This window comes from Pyrgilauda ruficollis, unplaced genomic scaffold (genome assembly GCF_017590135.1).
Source record: "Pyrgilauda ruficollis isolate IOZ18807 unplaced genomic scaffold, ASM1759013v1 scaffold12, whole genome shotgun sequence".
NCBI classification, from domain to species: Eukaryota; Metazoa; Chordata; class Aves; order Passeriformes; family Passeridae; genus Pyrgilauda; species Pyrgilauda ruficollis.
The window spans coordinates 6,788,948-6,807,121 of record NW_024510321.1 but is presented as its reverse complement, the minus strand read 5'-3'; the positions used below and the strand labels follow the sequence as shown (position 1 = coordinate 6,807,121).

At 38.5% G+C, this 18,174-nt stretch overlaps 1 protein-coding gene across 1 annotated transcript in view; it reads left to right on the top strand.

Annotated features, from left to right (window-relative positions):
- Positions 1-18,174, top strand: part of PTPRN2 (protein tyrosine phosphatase receptor type N2) — a 630,254-nt gene that overhangs the window by 570,616 nt on the left and 41,464 nt on the right. The window contains exons 15-17 of the mRNA XM_041487587.1: positions 1,718-1,865; positions 9,374-9,447; positions 17,578-17,655. Coding sequence (XP_041343521.1) covers positions 1,718-1,865; positions 9,374-9,447; positions 17,578-17,655 — 300 coding nt within the window. The remainder of the gene's footprint in view (positions 1-1,717; positions 1,866-9,373; positions 9,448-17,577; positions 17,656-18,174) is intronic.

Below are 18,174 nucleotides of genomic sequence, written 5' to 3'. Positions count from 1 at the left end.
AGCTCTGTCCACTGCAATGCTTCTTCCTTCATTATAGAAAAGAAGCAATCACACAATAGGTGTTTTGATTGTATCTAGGCCACCACTATTTTTTACCTCCTTTAGAAACCTTTCTTCTAATGCAATATCTTTCTGTGTCCTTAAAGGCGTCCCTTCTGAAGCGTCGCTTCTTGAATTGGTTTTTCAGTACCAGGTTTGATTTACAAACCTTGTGTAAAGACAGCGCCCAATAAACCTTGCACCAAACAAAGCTGTGTGTCAGGGGCTCTTTGTCATCAAAAAACTGTTCAAGCTGCAACAGGGAGCTGTATCCTGCCCTGCCAGCCAGGTGGGAAGCACAGTGGCACAACAGCAGAGCTCCTGTTTGGCAGAGGACAAGCTGCAAGCTTTTTACACCTTCTGTTAAACCTGTAGAGAGGGCACAAGAGCCATTCTTCCTTAAAGCACATTTAGGAAGAACAATTCAGCATCAGAAAGATTGTCTATGGAAAGGGTTTTCTAAGCAATTAAAGTGCTTTCTATGCTTTACAGTGAATCCTTTCTGGGAGCTTTTTCTAGACAAGGTTTGCTACAGATTGGGCTATATTAGAGAAGGTTCCAACAATAACCAGTGTGACTGATGTTTGGGCCAGAAGCTCTGCTATTGACCCCAGCCCTGAGCCTATCTCCTGAATGGTCTGTCCTTTTAAATCTGTTTAGGAATGTTAATTTCAGCCTACCTGGTACAGGCAATATGGTGTTTGATTTACAAATACGAACAGGGTTTAATGTGAGATGGTTCTCTTGCTTCTTGTAGAAGCTCTGCAAGGTTATGAGCCTGTATAAGCAGGTGATCACTTTCTTAATTTTCATGTTAATGGGAAGGGAAGATTTCTGGGTTTCCCCACTCTTCCTGCTTTCTGCTCTTCTCCCCTCACATACTTGGATTATCTTCTGATCCATGGGGTGAAGGAAAAGGGCTTAGATTCACTTTTCTCAAATCTTTGGAGCTGAATTCCTATCCACTGTTGGAGCTCTAGCCTTGGGAGATCTGCAAAATCTTAAGACCAGCACCAAGATACTTCGAGGCCCATAATTCCTGCCACAGACAGTTTTCTTTGGTGATGCTTTTCCCAATACAGTTAACTGAATGCAATGTACAATCTTTAACAACATATATTAATAATAATTAACAACACCTCCTCAGTTCAAGGCCCTCTGTGCCTGTTCATCTGCAGGAGTTTCTGATGAGTTTCTGATGACCCAGAGCTACAACAGTTCAGCCAGGCAATTTTTAAATTATTTTCAATATTTCTATCACTGTTGTGACATGCATATGTGCTTGAACTTTAGTTGTAAAATCCTTTGTTTTGACAGAAGTTGCTGTTTGTAGTAATTTTTATCAGTTGAACTTTGTTTCTTTTCCATTGCCTGATGAAAGAGACATTTGGGCTTACATTTTCTAGGTACTGAAGAAGAAATAATTTTCTCCTAAAGCTCAGTGACTGGATGTTTTATATATTTCCTCTCTGTTACCATTGGTACATTTTATCATTCTCATTTTTTATAGCACAAATAAGCTTGAAGTCAACTCTCTATTAAGTAAATAAATGAACCTTAAAACTGAGCCTCTTTTTTCCCCCAAGGCTCAGGATTCCCATGCTTTGAGAAAAATCCTTTAAGCTTAGCTTTCAGCCTAGCTAAGCCATTGCTTAATGCAGTTTTCTTTTAATTCCAGTCCTACATGGAAGATCACCTGAAGAACAAGAACCGTCTGGAGAAGGAGTGGGAAGCTCTGTGTGCTTACCAGGCTGAGCCCAACGACAGCAGCGTGGCACAGCAGGAGGAGAATGTCCAGAAGAACCGCTCCCGGGCCGTGGTGCCATGTATGTACACTTCCCTTTGCATCATGGCATTTTGGTTCTTGATACATTCCCCAATATTTTTTGCATGGTGGTGTGAAAGCTGCAGAAGGCAGGTAAACAATGTTGAGTGGTTTCTATGTGTACTGGAAAGCTGTGCTATAACTATGGCTTGGGTGCATGTCCTGTTGTCTTACCGGACCCTGTTTGTCTCCTTGTAGATTGCATATATGTTACAAAAATGCACAACTGTGCCACATAACGCTGCTGCTGGAGCTGTGCTGTCTCACCACATTCCATAGCCAGAGTGATTGTCAGTGCTGGAATATACTGTCTGTACAAGAGTGGCATCTGTAGCTATTCAGTAGAAGTCTCTTCTTCTGACCGAGACAAGTTGGTCTCTTGTCCATCCAGCAGTAATACAAGCAGTCTAGAGGCAGAGCCAGATAATCTGTTTATCAGATACTCAGCTGTACTGAAGGAGCCCCTTTAGGCTTCAGTGGGTAAGTTTGAAACTGGCTTCTCTCAGCAAGGCTTCTTTAAATACACAAAAATAAAAATAATGAAAAAAAAGGAACCAATCTTTATATTCCTAGAATCTGCTCTTTCCTGTAAGCAGCCACCTTTTGAGCTTGAAATAAAAGTAACATATTTTTGCCATGCAAATATATATATATATATATATATATCATAGATTACATTGGTAATGTATGGACACATATTTCATTAAGCAACCAATGAAACAAAAATGAAACTGAGAATATATGCACAGTCCACAGCAACCAAAACGCTCTCAATCAGCATGCCCACAATCCAGCTGGATAGCTTGGCAAACATATATAGCTGTTTTAATTTTTAAAGTACCCTGAAAACATTAATTTTCCCTAAGAGAATGTTGAGTAAGTAGTATTCCTCCTTTAGAAATGGGGAAATGACAGGTAACACGTTAAGTAAATGTCATAGCCAGATTTAGAGTGAAGATTTTTTGGAAGGACATGGTAATTTAACTGAGCCTATCAGTCGCTGTATATTTGCTTCAGCAGGGTTTGTCTCTTTTGTTTAGGTAGTGACTCTTTCTGCAATTCTTTTCTACTCAGGAGAGGATTACAGCAACTTAGCAGTATTAATTCTCCTGAGTAAATATGGTGCTGGTCAAAAGACTTTTGGGGCAACAGCAGAAGTTTTGCTGACTTCCATGTGTTTTGGGATCAGGCTTATTGAGAAGTTCTAAAGAAGTCACCATGAAAGTTAAAGTAGTGCAAGCCTTCTGTGCCCTTTTACATCCTGAAAAAAAGCAGCACTTAACTGACATGATAGGCAGTGATAATTTTCCATGAAAATATGTATTGATCCAAGTTAATCTTCCTGCTTGAAGTGTTCCATCAATATGGACTTACAGTCAGACTATCTTAAGATATTTCAAGTTCCTGCTCATAAATTAAGCTGGACTGGTTTTGGTTGCTGCCACAGAGGCAGCTTGGGAGCTACAGATGTTGCCAGAAATTGGTGCTGGTTATTTGACTAATGTAGAAACTGTGTCTTCATGATTCAATGAGCTATAAGATAGAAAACTTCAGACTAGGCTTTTCTACCTCTGAATCCAGAAGTATCATGGCTGTGACAGTGCTAAAGAGCAGAGGCTTTTAACTTGGGTGTCACAGAATCATTTGGGTTAAGAAAGACATCTGAGATCATCACGTTCAGTCGTTAACCCGGCACTGCCAGGTCACCACCAAACCACATCTCTGAATAGCACATGTACATGTCTTTTAAATACACTCAGGGACAGTGACAGGTAATCTGTCTCTTTTCACCATATTTCATATTGTACCTCATGGATGTATCAGCCAGCACTGACTAGCCATTGGTCAGTGTCTCTCTGCCATTGCTTCTTCCAAGGCATGTTCTTATACCATTAAATGTGATTTGGTGAAGGTATTTGGACATGGATAGGGTGACTGTAATTTGTCTGAAGTTTTAACTTTAAGTGTTTTAGTACATTTTAAAGGGTAAAATTATACATTTGCTTTGTTTCTTCCATGTGGAAACTTCTATTACAAATATTAGTGCGCTGGGAAATTTCCTTTTTGACTGAATTGCACAAAATTACCTGCCTTCAATTTCTGAGGTTGCTGTGCACTGGTAAACAGCTGTCATGTTATATATGTTTAAACTACTTACTACTTTGTTGATGGATGGAAAGTCTGGCATACAGTTTAAACAATATTAAATTTGGATAAGGTGATGGTTATTTTAGACTCTAAGATTAGACTGAGATAAGAGGGCCCAGTTTGCCCACTTTTTTTAAATTGTGTTAGGCATTAAAACTATTTTAAAAAAAAGCCATAGATTTGCTTCACAATGTATGAAGAAGCAAACGTGATATGCTTTTGATATTCTACAGAGCTGTTATTTTACATTCAGTGAATTCTCACAGAGTAATGCCTTGTTAGTGTTTCCTTACCCCTTTCATATTCATAATCACCTTGACAAGGTAGAAAAAGATTGCCAATTCACATAGAAGATTTCCTCTTAGAAAGGCTTCAAAGAAGCTTTAATATGTTGTATTTGCTTTGTGTTTTTCTTTCTAAACCAGTCTTGAAGTAATACAGTATTATTTTTACTGATTATATAACTCATCTAATTAGTATCACAATTTTTTCATAGCTTACTCTTGTACCTAACTTTTCTATTTCCTATACAAGCAGCTTTTAAAATACTTGATAGCAGAACACCTTGACACTGCACTTAACTAATTACTAGTTTAAAAAATACTAACAAGTTATCTGGACCTTCTAAATTAACAAAACTGTATCCTTTTATCAAATCAAGAATCAGATTGCTATAATTTAGGGCACACGGTGTTGATATTTAGTGCTATAATTTATTGATGCCTATTTTGTTTATGAATACATGAGCAGCTCAAAAAAAGCTTTCCAATTTTTTTCTCTTTTTGCATCTCTGAAAAATTAAGCCATCTCAACAGAGTCAAGACTGCATGTTTTTATTTTTGTACACCATTAATATATAGAGATATTTTAAACATTCGGCAAACAACTTTTTTGCAGTGAACATCTATCAAAAACTGTCCACCACAGCCAGGTCCATGGGGCGTGGTGTATATTTAAGCAACCTGCTTATCTCTGGGCTTTGCCTTTCCTCTAAAGGAGAGCAGAGCATTTAGGGGCAGAACAGGCACCCAGATCTGAGCCTTGTTTGCCTTGAGGGCATAGCCTGGGATTGTGCAGCAGAGATGGGAACACCTGAGCAGAGGGTTATGTGCATTATCCATGCTATGAATACATGTGCAAATAGTGCTCTGAAATGAAGGAAGCAGCAGTTCTGAGCAAAGAGAAAAGCTCCATTTTCTGCAGATCATCTATAGCCAAAATAATAATAATCAGCAAATTATGATTCTTCATAGTCTTCAGGCTTCACTACTTTAATTTCTCAGTAGTTCTTCACTTTCTTAATTCAGTGGAGTCCTGTGTAGTGCTTTGTATAAAATAAAAAAAAAAAAAAACCAAAAATCAGTCTAAATCTAGAAGGAAGAAAATGATGATCCAGACAGGATGTGCCAGGTTGATTGCTGTAAGATTTGCTTTATTCTGTGATGCCTGGATTCAGACAACCCAAATTTGCTCATATTCCTTGTTTTCAACCTTGTTTGTTGATTCTGTTCCTTCAGAAGTATCTGACTAAAAGGAAACAAAAGACAGAGAGAAAATATGAGTCTTACTTTTACAAGCTTTCAATCTCCATCTAACAACAAAAATAATCTTCATTAAGTTGCAGGGCCACTGTGAGAGAAATAAAAGATTGACATTACTTACTACTGTAGTATTGGTCAATAATAATTATTGCTAATTAATAATAATTATTCAGATAATAATTCAGATAGTAATGGCATTTTATGCTTGACTAAGTCATTTAAGCACAGGAATCCAGTGTTGTTTGAGATGCCCAAAGTACTCAAGGTACCCAGGCACTAGTAGGTATAACAACAGCTCTGTGGAAGACTTGTGACCCTCCTGCCTGCTAGCCCAAGTGTCTTTAGGACTCTCAAATATCAGTAGAAACCTACACTGAGGCATTGAAACCAAGTTTCTGGGCATGAGTCTGTGAGAGTAGATCAGGCTGCCTGAATTTAAGTGTCTCCATGTAGCTGCCTCCATGTGAGCCAGGTGTCAAAGCCCCTGATAGAGCCAGTGAGGAACCAGTCCCTGCAGTGACATCAGGAGAGCTGTGCAGTGGCCACAGTTGGTATTTGGTTTATAGTGAAATGAATAGCTTTAGGATGCCGCTGTGTATCCTGTGTGAGCTCCAGATGCTGGCCTAATAGGGTAAAAGTCTTGGGATCTTGTGTCCTCTCCTCTCCTTGTGCAATGTCTCATCTACCCTACAGTTTCTCCAACAGTCCATTTCCATGTTTAGCCACCTAAATCAAGCTCCATTTACCACTTCACATGAAGATATCTATGTGTAGACATCAAAACATAGCTTTTTCAGTCTGAAAATTGAGATTTATGTACTGTAAACTCATGTGTGTTTGCTTATATCATGTCCTTGATGCTCTATCCTCTATATTTTATAATTTATATTTTACATGTATATAAAATCCAACGTTGTGCTGTGTTTCTCTGGAGCTACAGGTTAATATTAACCTTCTTATTTAGGAAGCCTCTCTCTCTGCCACATGTATCCATCTATACATTTTGCTTTTCTTTCAGCTGTGGCTTGGCTGGAGCAATAGCAAATGCAAAGCAGCTCAGCATTCAGCAGCAGCTATTGTAAATACTTAAAATGATGACGAGTTGTAGCTTGGCCAGATTGCAGTAGCTAGTAACAGCATTTGTCTTTTCTCTCACTTCCTTATTACCACCTCTCTCCTATTTCTTCATTCATCTTTCTTTCTCATTATTTAGATTGAGCTTATGTATCTTCCTTTTCTGACATACCTTCCTTACTTGTATTTCCTGCTTTTCCTGCTTCTCACATAATCAATATGCAGTTTGCCAAAAAAAAAAGAAATGCTGTACATTCAGCATTTTCCCCATAGTTGCTCATTGTTAACGTAACAATCTGGTGTCCATGGTATTCTTTTGGTTTATTTTTTTTTTCTTTTCTTCTTCCCCTGCCTGTTTCAGAAGAGCTATTATGCTAGTTCCTAGAAGCTTTGAGGTGATAACAGGCATAGACAAGCACAATCTGTTCATTGTCAATATGAATGTTTGATGCTGCAACAGCAGCACACATGGGTGCAAACTCTTGATATATGCAGAAAAACATGTACAACCTTTTTTGTACACTTCCTTTTTCTAAGAGCAAATACCAAGTCCCAACACCTTTTCACTACCAAGCCTAACATGTCTCGCCCTCTGATAAACCCTCCAAGACTGCAAGATAATGGCATGGCACGCTAAATCAGAGGATAAAACACTAAATCTGGATAAAACACTATGTTTTAAAAGAAATAGATCCGTGAGTTACTGATCTCACACCTGACTCTTATTGGAGAGTCACCCTGACATCTGTTTGCTAAGTGCTGATGAATCACTGTCTGCTCTCTCTCCTTCATCCCTCTGAAAACATTTCACACATTTCCTTTGGTGATTAGTTCAAACACTTTTGCTATTCAATGAACAAGGCTTATCCTGAGTGCTTGCTTAGCTTAAGGTATGTGAGACCACATTTACTGCGTGTAACCTGTGTACCTCCTGCAAAGCCAGAAGGCTGCAGAGCTGCAATTCTTTGAGCACTCTGTGACATTGCTCATTACAAAGCCTCCTGTAAAAAATATTGGGTAGCCCAAGATCTGAGGTGTCTAAAGTTCTTATTTATGTTTTGGTTTTTTTTGTGCAGTGGTGCCAAAGTAGGGTGGAAAAGAATAATGTTCATGAGCATGTTCCCTTTCTTGTCTTCTTTATCCTCAAACCTTAGCAGGGAAAGTAATTTTATGTGAATAGTAAAGAATATCTCTTCAGTTATTTGACATGACTTGTGCATCCCTAATCTTATTCCAGGAGAAGATTGCTGACACTGTTGGGTGAGATGGAGTGACTATAAACAGCACTCTTACAAACATCCCTTTGTCTTGCTCATCTACTGAACTGCCATGGCATTGCTGTTGAATAAACCTAAGCAGAGCCCAAACTCTCTGTCTCTACCTTGCTGTATGGTCCTTATAAGTTTGATAATTCATTTATTATTCCTCATGATTAAAATAATGATTGGTACTTAACAGCCAACTTGGAGTGGTGTCTCAGGCCACTAGACAAGGTCCTCTTTGTCTGTTTGAAAAATCAGTGGAAAGATCCTCTGTCCTCACAAAACATCACTCTCTGTGTTCAGCTGTATAGGGTTACAGAAAGGGCAGCTCCACAACCTCTTTCTACCATATACTGTGCAGGGTAGGTTTCCTGAGAAGTATAAATTGTGCTGGTTATGTGTCAGGTACAAGTTGTTTGAGATTCATACATAGACTTAGACATCTCTAAAATTATCTGAGTGTGGTCTGGGCTTTCTTTCTTTAGTCAGTGGAAAGAAATGGCATTTGTTGAACACAATTTGGCCTGTTTGTGACAGCTAAATCAGGATGAAATGACTCATCATATAGAAACATTTCTTTTCTCATAACAGAAAGTGAGTCTGGATGATTGGAATAGATGCAGATATCTGCATTGTCTCTGCCTTAGTACAGACAAATAAAACCCATCCATTATACGTGTTCTGATGTAGAAATAATTTTTTTTAAAAGGGACTAGAGTTTGGGGTGTACCAGCTTGAAATATAATGGAGCTAGCACCAGTAAAATTCCAGGTTAAAAAGTGATGAAATAATTGTGGTGATGGGCAAACAACAGGAGTCTCCTGTGTCCAGAACTGCTGTTTTCTTTACTGGTGTCTGAAGTATAAGATGTCTGTGTGTGCTCCAGTTGTACTTTAAGTGAAATAGTTGGCATTTTCTCTCTCCCATGATCATCTCCAGGTCATATTGTCTCCCCACGTCACTAGTGGAGCACCACACAGCAGTGGTCTTTGACCAGGACAGATTAATTTACTGTCCAGCTCTCAGCTCTATCTCCATGTCCCTGCTGTTCCTATTTTAGAGAAGCCAGGTGGACAAAGTCTCATCAGCTTCCCTCTTCCATGACCCTGCAAGCACAGGAATGTTTGCTATAATGCTGGGGGGGGGTTTAGTGATTTTAGTGATTTGCCTAGTTTAAATCTTAAACTCCCTGAACAGAAGAGATTCTCTTTTTTTCCTATGAGAGGTGTAGCACACCACAGTGCATCTCATGACAACAGGCTTTGTGATACTGAGTCTCTGCAATATTCTATTGTTTCATGTCTGAGTCAGGCTGTGGTACTGTGGCTGTATCAACCCTATGGCTAGGTTGGGAGTCAGAAGGAAATATCCTTTCTGATATTTTCCTGTCTTGGAAAGCACATTAATCTGACTTTGAATTGTCTAACATAAAATGGGTAGAATACTAGTATAGAAACTTTCTTCTCTTGTTTTTTCCTTTGCAGATGACCATTCCAGGATATGTCTGAAAGGTGAAAGCAGCCATGACACTTCAGACTACATCAATGCCAGTCCCATTGTAAGTATGGTAACCTATAAGAAGTATTCCAAATAATTGATCCTTGCCATTCCTTGTTGTCAAAATAGGGTCACTCCAGGCACCTTACTGCTGCTCTCAGGTTGTGAGCACCTCACACCACTGGTGCTTCAGCCTGTCCTTTCAAATTGAAGAGAAATGTATAAGCATGCAATACCCTTGAAGTTTATTTACTAAAAAAAAGTCACTAGATAACCCTCATTCTACCTTGTAATACTGTTTTTCTGTACTTGACATTAGACATTATTAACTTACAGATTATAAAATTCAGTGCTTTACATTAGTGGAGCTTTTCCTTCTCCCAAGAGGTAAAAATAGCTTGTTCTTTTTTGCATTGTCCTGCTAGCTACAGTAGGAGGAATGCTTTCTGTAGGCATGGAGAGCTGAGCTCCACAGATTTCTGAGCTTCTTCTGCATGAGGAAGTGACATTTCCTCTTACCTTTCTTATGTTGACCTAGTGATGCACAGTCTGCTGGTTCTGTAGCTCTCCTGGTTCTTCCATGAGCTTGCTGTTTTGAAAGTAAGAACAGGATCTCCTAGCCCGTGTGTATTCATTCCAACTGCAAAGTAGGTCAGTCCAATTTTTGTGTCCAGATACTCCAGTGTTGCGCAGCTGCCATTTCCCATGACTGTGTGAGCTGAATGGGAAGCCTTTTCTTGTCCATGAAAGGTGATAGGGAAAAAAGGTCTCTATTTGTAGACACTAAACAGGTACAGTAATGCCAGTGGCATAGCCCTGTCATAGCATCCCAGTGGAAGTGTCAGGATATCCAAGTGAAGGGGGAAAAAGGCACTGTGTCCTTGACCTTGTGGGACTGCTGGTATTGCAGTCGCTTTTTCTCACAATTCTTATTCACATTAATTAGCCACCAAAAAGTTATTATAGGGAAACTGTGGGAAAGAACTTAGGATGGAGAATAAGATCTCACTGCAGTGGGCTGTATTTGCCATTACTGGCTCATTTTCCTGGGGAGTATCACTCCCCCACTTAAATGACTTTGTGTGGGCAAGGCAGCTGACAATTTGCAACAGCATGAAATTACAGGCTGCTTCCTTCCAATGTTGTTGACAATACTTTTTTTTTTATTTAAAAAACCCCAACAGCTACATAAAAAGTGTTCCCTAGTCTTTATTTTAGCAGAGTTCAAAGCTTCATTTCCTTCAACACATAAAAGTGCTTTATTCAAAGAATTAAAAACCACACAGAAGCCAAAAAACACCTTTGGGATGTTTTTGTCTTTGGCTTAGGATAGAGGGGAAACCAAAGCACCTGCATGTTGAGGGATTGCCAGTTTCCATTTCAGAGGACAAGGGTAGATAGGCACAGATTAGAGCTTTTAGACTGCTTTGATGTATATCTCTGACTAGACCAAGCTCTGTCTGGCAGCAGGATCAGGGGATCACAGTAGGTCGTTTTCCAAGGAATATCCATCCTGCTTGTAAAATCATACACAGAGGTCCAGCTCCAGGGCTTCAGTGCTCTGTCTGTGTCTTCAGGACCCAGCTGGTTTGGTCAAGGCTTCATCTGATAGTAGAAACTGAGAGGTTTTGTGGGAAGGATGGGAGTGGGAGGTGATAACTGGAAGTGAGATATTGTATTCTTGTAGGAGCTTGGTTGTAACTCACATGGCAACAACGTGGTATCAAAGTGGAATTACAGCATCTGTAGACAGTGCTAAGGCGAGTTCAGTGTTGACAGCAGTACAACTGCTGGGTTTTTACTGAAAAGCTGGGTTTCTGCAAACTGCCCAAAAGTCTGTGTAGACACAGCTTAAGTAGTTTTAGTATACAGTTTTGGCTGGAGAAGGGAGTAAATTCTGGCATGTGTGTATGTATCTGTTACAATTGTAGTTTTGGATTATAGTGTAACTGTTTTTTTAATTACATTGAAGAGTAAAGTATTAGATTAAGTAGTGTTGTAAGTGAAGAAACAGGACTGCAAAATGCCACTGACAAAACCGGGAAGAGATTTGCTTTATCAGGATTCCCAAAGCTCATGCAAGCACAGGGTCCCTGCTCCCACAGCTTTAGCTATTGTGTTTTTACAAAGGGTTGTAATCTTGCCTTTCCATCCAGCTCTTAATAAGGGTCCTTCTGCAGGATTAGAACATATTTCTTTTTTTGTTTTCCCAGACTCAAGATTTCTGTTCAACACAACAAGTCACACTGATGAACCAAAAATTCTTATGGCTGTCTTTGTATCTCTTACAGAAATACTTCTATGCCCAGAAATAAGTGGGTTCACAAGTGTTTCATTAGATTGGGATTAGTGCCCAGCAACTTATATAGCCAAGAAAAACTGCCAAGAAAAAAATTCAAGTTCCTCTTCTTCCTGGTAGGACAGAGACCCTACTGTGGGGAGAGAGTGCCATAGCTGACATTTGTGTAGACCTGCTATTCCAAGGAAAGAGATGCTCCAGTTAGTTACATGAGTTTGCTCCACTAAGCCAGTAGTCATTTTGCTGCTTTGAAAGCAACAGATCAAAATGTGTTTCCTGAAGGTGGTGCAGTGTGGGGCTGATAGGAGGAAATCCCTGCTTTGCAAACCCATGGTCTGGAAGGATTCCCTGAAAACTGCTGAATTTCAAGCCAAGTTAAATATCTTCAGATAGTGTAAACATATTTGTTAATCCGATGTAGTTTTTGTATAATGAGGTTGAATATAGAAGTGGCAGAGATACTCAGTCTCTATTCTCCCCAGTTCAAATGCCTACTGCAATACTGAATTGGACACTTGATTCTGCAATATTTACTGTGTTTATACAGCTAGTGAAGCCTAAGTTGGACATTTGTGCTATTTCTACTGCTGTTTACTTGAGATCTTTTCTGGTAGCAGGCACACATTTAGTGAGTGTCCATGAAAGCACACAGTGGATGTGGAGTATCAGTACAACTGCTTTCACTCACTCTTGCAAAAACCTACCATTTCTTTCCTTCAGACTGTTTCAACTTAAATAACCTCAGTAATTATCCTGTCAATACAGGGATGCTCCTAGTGCATTTGCTCCTTGCAGAGCCTGGGTGAGGAGTGAGCACTGTCATGAGATGGGCATTGATAGTTTAGGATCAGTACAGGATGAACTGACGGGAAGAGGCTTTTTCCTCCCTGTGTGCAGGAAGGGTGTAAAATAAAGTAATTCTATTTGAGCTTCAGAGAGGGAGGCTGCCAGTCCCATACATGTTTCTGGGTATCTCCAGCTTCTGGGTCAGTGGTCCAGTCTCCAGCTGGGGCTCACTCAACCTTCACTGAAGTCTAAATGAGTGCAGCAGCACACTGTAAAAAAATCCCTGTGCTAGACAATGAGCTGGCCACCTGCCCACGTTCCTTCCTTTTAAAAAATGCTGCCCCCCTCAATACCTCAGTACTTCACAGTAGGATGTGAAAACTGGGGTTATATTGGTGGCCTCAGTGCAGCTGGGAATGGGTAAAGAGAATCAGGAAAGATTTAGTCCAAGTTCTTCCCATATGTCTTTTATTTCGCTGTAGCATGAGGCCAGGCAAAATGAGTCCTTAGGATAAATTTGCAGGGTAAAAGTGAGGTAGAAATCTGTTTTCCTCCTCTCTGAAATAACATAAAGTACTATGATAATAACTCTGGTATCGGCAGCTGAATGAAAGGCTTGCAATTACAGCACAAGGAGACCCTGACTGTGCAGAATAAAACTGTGATAATTACTTCTGTCATATTTGTACTTAGTCCTCATTAAATTTCAGGAAAATCATCCAGTAGTAAATAATGTGCAATCTTTGCTTTTAAATCAGAGGTCATGAAAGTAAATGGGAAATTCTGTTTTTCCTCATAGGGTGTCTGAGAGAGAAAAAAATCCCATCAACTACATTTTAAAACTCAGTTTGCTTATTATTGAAGACACCAGACTGAGGAATGTCATTAGCATGACAGTTTGTTCAAATACAGCATACAAATTTCATCAGCAAGAATAGACTCTGAAATTCATAATGGCATAGGCAACCAGATTTTCTTCTTTCATTCCATTAGGGGCTTAAAAGGAAGGATTTAAAAAATTTGTTTTAAATTTTAATTCAAACATGAAGATGAGGACTAGTCTACCTTTTTAATTTTAATGGTGAGATGAATGATTACAAAGTTCATCTGCATTTGCTGGATATGCTTTCTTTTGCAAAAACAAATACACTTCTTCTTTAAAGACTGTCTATACTTTGTGTAATAAATATATGCATGGAAGTAGATTTTCTTGGTGTTGTAAACAAATTAAGTACGGAAACCACACAGAAACTTGAATCCATACAAATTTTTAAGGTGTTAATCAGATTTCAACTTCCTTTCTGTTATATTTGGTCTACACTGGATTTCATTCTGATCTCATGATTCAGGAATATTTCAGATGGACTCAGAGGCTTTAAATGAAGGTAAATATGGTGTGACTGAGACCACATCTCACCCAGCATCCTTCTCTCTGAAAAGATCTGACAAGCTGAAGGGGAAGGTAAAGGGAAGGAATTCAGCAGTATTATCATTTACATTAAATTTCAAAATGATCATTGATACCTATTGACACTTCTACTTCAGTTTGCAGTTTTACAAGACTGCTTAACAAGAATCTACATGTACCACTTTCAAGGATTTACTTCCACAACGTATTGATTTTTCTGTATTTCATCAGCATTATCACTGAAATCATGCAGCAGCACAATTGCTATCAAAAACTCAACAAAATTCAGCATTCTTCAGGGAATTCTTGCAAAGTCTTAGAATCCTAAGGCAGCTGGATAATAAAACTCGTGAGGGAAGAACCAGCTTTTATTCAGCAGTAAAGCAAAAGTGAAATCCTGGTCTGATATTAACAAGATGCAACCAGTTGTGATAATGTTTTTCATATATTTTCCTACTTTATGGCACCGTAAGTTAGCTTAAACTACAAAGCCCTGTAGGAAAACACAAGTTGTGCCACTAAAGTTTTCTCTAGTTTTTATTTTCCAAGAAGAAATCTCAGTGCTCCTCATTTTTCTTTTCATTTGCTTTTGATACTGGTAGTGATGGAAATCAGCACAATCAATTGCATGGCCAGTTATAGTAATCCTTGACCCCTAATGTAAAATCATGGAAAAATAGATTGAAACATTATCACCAGACTTGCCTTTGCTGTACTGCAGCAGAAAATGAGAATTCCACCATAGTAGAACAGTTGTAATAATTGTAGGTTTTTCTTTCCAACAATGGCTGTTCGATCCCATTCTGATGTAAGTCTTGTGAACTTGGTGCTTTGATGGGGAAATAGAGGGAAAAATCATGTTCTTTTTGAACAATTACTATTAGGGTGATTTCTGAAGGTTGTTCTGATGTAAAATGTTAGCAAACAATCAATTTTTGTTTTAATACTTGATTGTATGGAGTCTGGAGTTCTCCATTCTTCTCTGGAGAATACATTTTCTATTTTATTTTCATGAAGTGAGAAATCTGAGGGATCCTTGAAAGAAGATAATGACTACTGACATTAAAAAAAAAGCCTTTTACTTGATCCTTGATTAGTTAGTTTAAAACCCATTACTGACTTTATTTCTTTATTCAAACTTCTGTTAACTTTGATAGATTAAGATGCCCTTGGTGTTCTTGCTGACCTTGAGAGAATAAAAAAGAACAAAGCAAAAACATTCAAGAATTGTTCCTTGCCATCACCTACTCATATTAAATTGAATGTGACCAGACTAGGGATTTTTCACACTTTTCTTGAAATACATGGTCTTTTAAGCAGTGCATGTAATACAAAATTGATGAAACCAGGAATTTCATTTAATTAGTTTAAACTTTGCTCTTATTTTTGTTCAGTTAAAGATCATTTAATAGTGTGATAGCATTTTCTGCCATTTTCTATTTGCTTCAAGCAAGAAGAGTTTCTGCTCATAATTGTTTTTTGTGCAACACAATGTGCTTGGAATGTAATAATTGTAATTGTCTTTTGAATTATTGTTAAACTGCTGATATACTTCACCACTCTGTGCTGATTGTAATGTTTGCCACGTTCCAACAGCACCTTTGTGACAGAGGCTGATTAATGCTGAAATGCCAAGATTGGCCTATTCCTGATTTATCAGCTGAATGTTGAGATGTATTTCCTCCATGACAGCACTATTTGCATCATCTTGTTTTCTGGCATGTCTACATTTAAAAAAAAAATCGTTTAGGAAGAATTCAAAGTAAATTATATTTTTTTCTAAAGTTTGGTGTATTTAATGTTGGTTACATTTCCAAGCCAAACTCTAGCTTGTAGAGAAGTGACATCATTTTTGAGTGGATGCAGCCCACGACAATTTCCACTGGGAGTAGCACATCCTCCTTGGTGTAGCTCAATTTTTCCTAGTTAAGATTTTTAGTTCCAGCATAGGAAATCATTTCACCACAAATTTAAATCTTGTAGATCTTTAGGATTCAAAACAAAACAACAGTAAATCATTTAAACTGTAATGGAGAATTAATAAAAAAAACCTCTGCTTTTAAGCTTGACTTTGCTCAATCACATTTGCTGTTGTTTTCAGCTGTGTTTGGTTCAGTGTCTCAATTCTTACAAAACAAAACAAAGCAAAACAAAACAAAAAAGTTGCCCCTTTTGAAATATTTCCTAAGGGCTTTTTTGGTTAATACTGATTTCTGAAGAAAGCTACTTTTCCTTGGTCTCAAAATACCCACGGTAATAAATGTCCTGCTATCAGAACTGCTTTTGTCAAAAGGCAAAGAAAGCAAGGTTGAAATTTCTTGTGAGCAATTGCTTGTTGGGAAGATTTATTTGCTGATAAGAGAAGCATCCCAATGAAACTTGGAATAAAATGATGCTATTATAGACATCCTGGTCAAGTTTGTTTTTTTTTTTTTGTAACGATGGGTGGTGAATCAGAAGTAAGCTTTTAGTCTAAATGGGTTCAGTGACTTTTACCTGTGTTGTGTTGTCATGGAGAATTTGATATTAAGTCCAGCTTAATTATACATCAGAAAATTAGAAACATAAAAGTGTTATCTTCCTTTTTGCAACATTCATCATATTGTTGTTCTGTTAGAATAACTTACATCTGTTCTTTTATGGCTCTTCCCTCTTTTATGTTGCACATAATTATGAGGTGCCTTTTTTACGCTGACATGTACCATCACTGAAGATTTTGATAGGCTATGAATAAATTCAGGAGATGCCTGTTAATGCAAATGTGACTCACATTCATTCTTATTCAGATCTTTACTTATAAGATAGAAACTGTGTATGGAGACAAATTCTGCCTTCAGCTACATGGGTATAAGTTAACTCTCACCGACTTCAGTGTCACTGAGTCACACCCACACATCTCAGAGCTGAAATGGGTCTCTTTTCTTTATGTTCAAAGTTTTGTCCTGCCCAGTTCAGGGTTAGAATGAGTTTGTTTGTTTTTTAATCCTATCAGCAGATCTTCTTTTTCAGCAGAATGGATCCTAAGATTTAGAACCAGGAAAACCACCCATCAGTTTGAAAACATTCATTGTAACACACTAATCCTATTTACTCCTGATGGCTTTGTTTCTTAGATTCTTTATTTTTTCTGCTCAGTGAATTTTCTGCTCCTTGAATTAAACGTAATAATTAAGGTCCTTAAGCAGAACTTCCTCCATTGAGGCCAAATCCATGCATTTAGATAAATCAGCTAACCAGAAAAAGCCAGAAACTGAATTTGTTCCCCATTTTCGCTGGTTTTTAGTTACATGTGCCCTTGACTGGCATGGTGGAAATGGAGAACATATTTACATGTGTGGAGCATTCTTAACATTCAGTGTAGAAAAATGTTTCAAAAGGCTCCTAGGTTGCTATGAAACCATGAGTACTGATCTCAAATAAATGGCTTTGTCAGCCACCACAAATGATCTTTCCCTCCATATTGAGGACATGGGACATTGCTCATCATGTGTGTCTGGTGTCGTCAGTCTTTTGGGGGAAAACTGTTCTCCTCTGAGCTTACAAATAGAAATAAAACACTTTGCTTGCTAATAAAGGGTGGAGGGACATGACAGTCCTTTAGGATGTCCCTTGTTCTGCCCTTGCATACTTTCTGTCTCTAACACTACAAGGGATTTCCTTTAAATAAACCCAGTCTCTGTTCTTCTTCCTTATTCCAGATGGACCATGACCCCCGAAACCCTGCATATATTGCCACCCAGGGACCTCTCCCTGCTACTGTTGCTGACTTCTGGCAGGTAAGTTAAACATCTTTTTGAAAACTGAATTTATGTCACAAGTTTTCCTATGCTTCTTGAAATGTAATTTGTGTAAAAGTATGTTGTGCTTGAGTCACTGTAGGTGGAATAACCTTCATTCAAATGCCTTTTAAAATGTAGTACATGGATATTCAAGCCATTTATGTGTAATACAAGCCTTGCTAAGGAATAGTTTATCTGAAAATTATACTGAGAACCTCTGGGCAAAATATTCATATTTTAGTGCCTGGTCTCTGTAACTAAATTACTGCCAAGAATTCAGTGATTTTCAGAGGGCCTGAAGAGTGTAGCCAGAATTCATTGTCATTCTCCAGATCAGAAAGGACCCAAGACCCAGTGCCATGAATTTTCCATTGAAATCTATTCCACACATGTCCCAGTTCTGCAATATGCTTAAATCCTTATGCATTTCCCCTGCCACAGGCAGTTAGGACCCAGATGCATAAATTTAAGTAGAGGCAGAATTCTTTGCAGGACTGGGGCTAAGTGGAGTAGTTA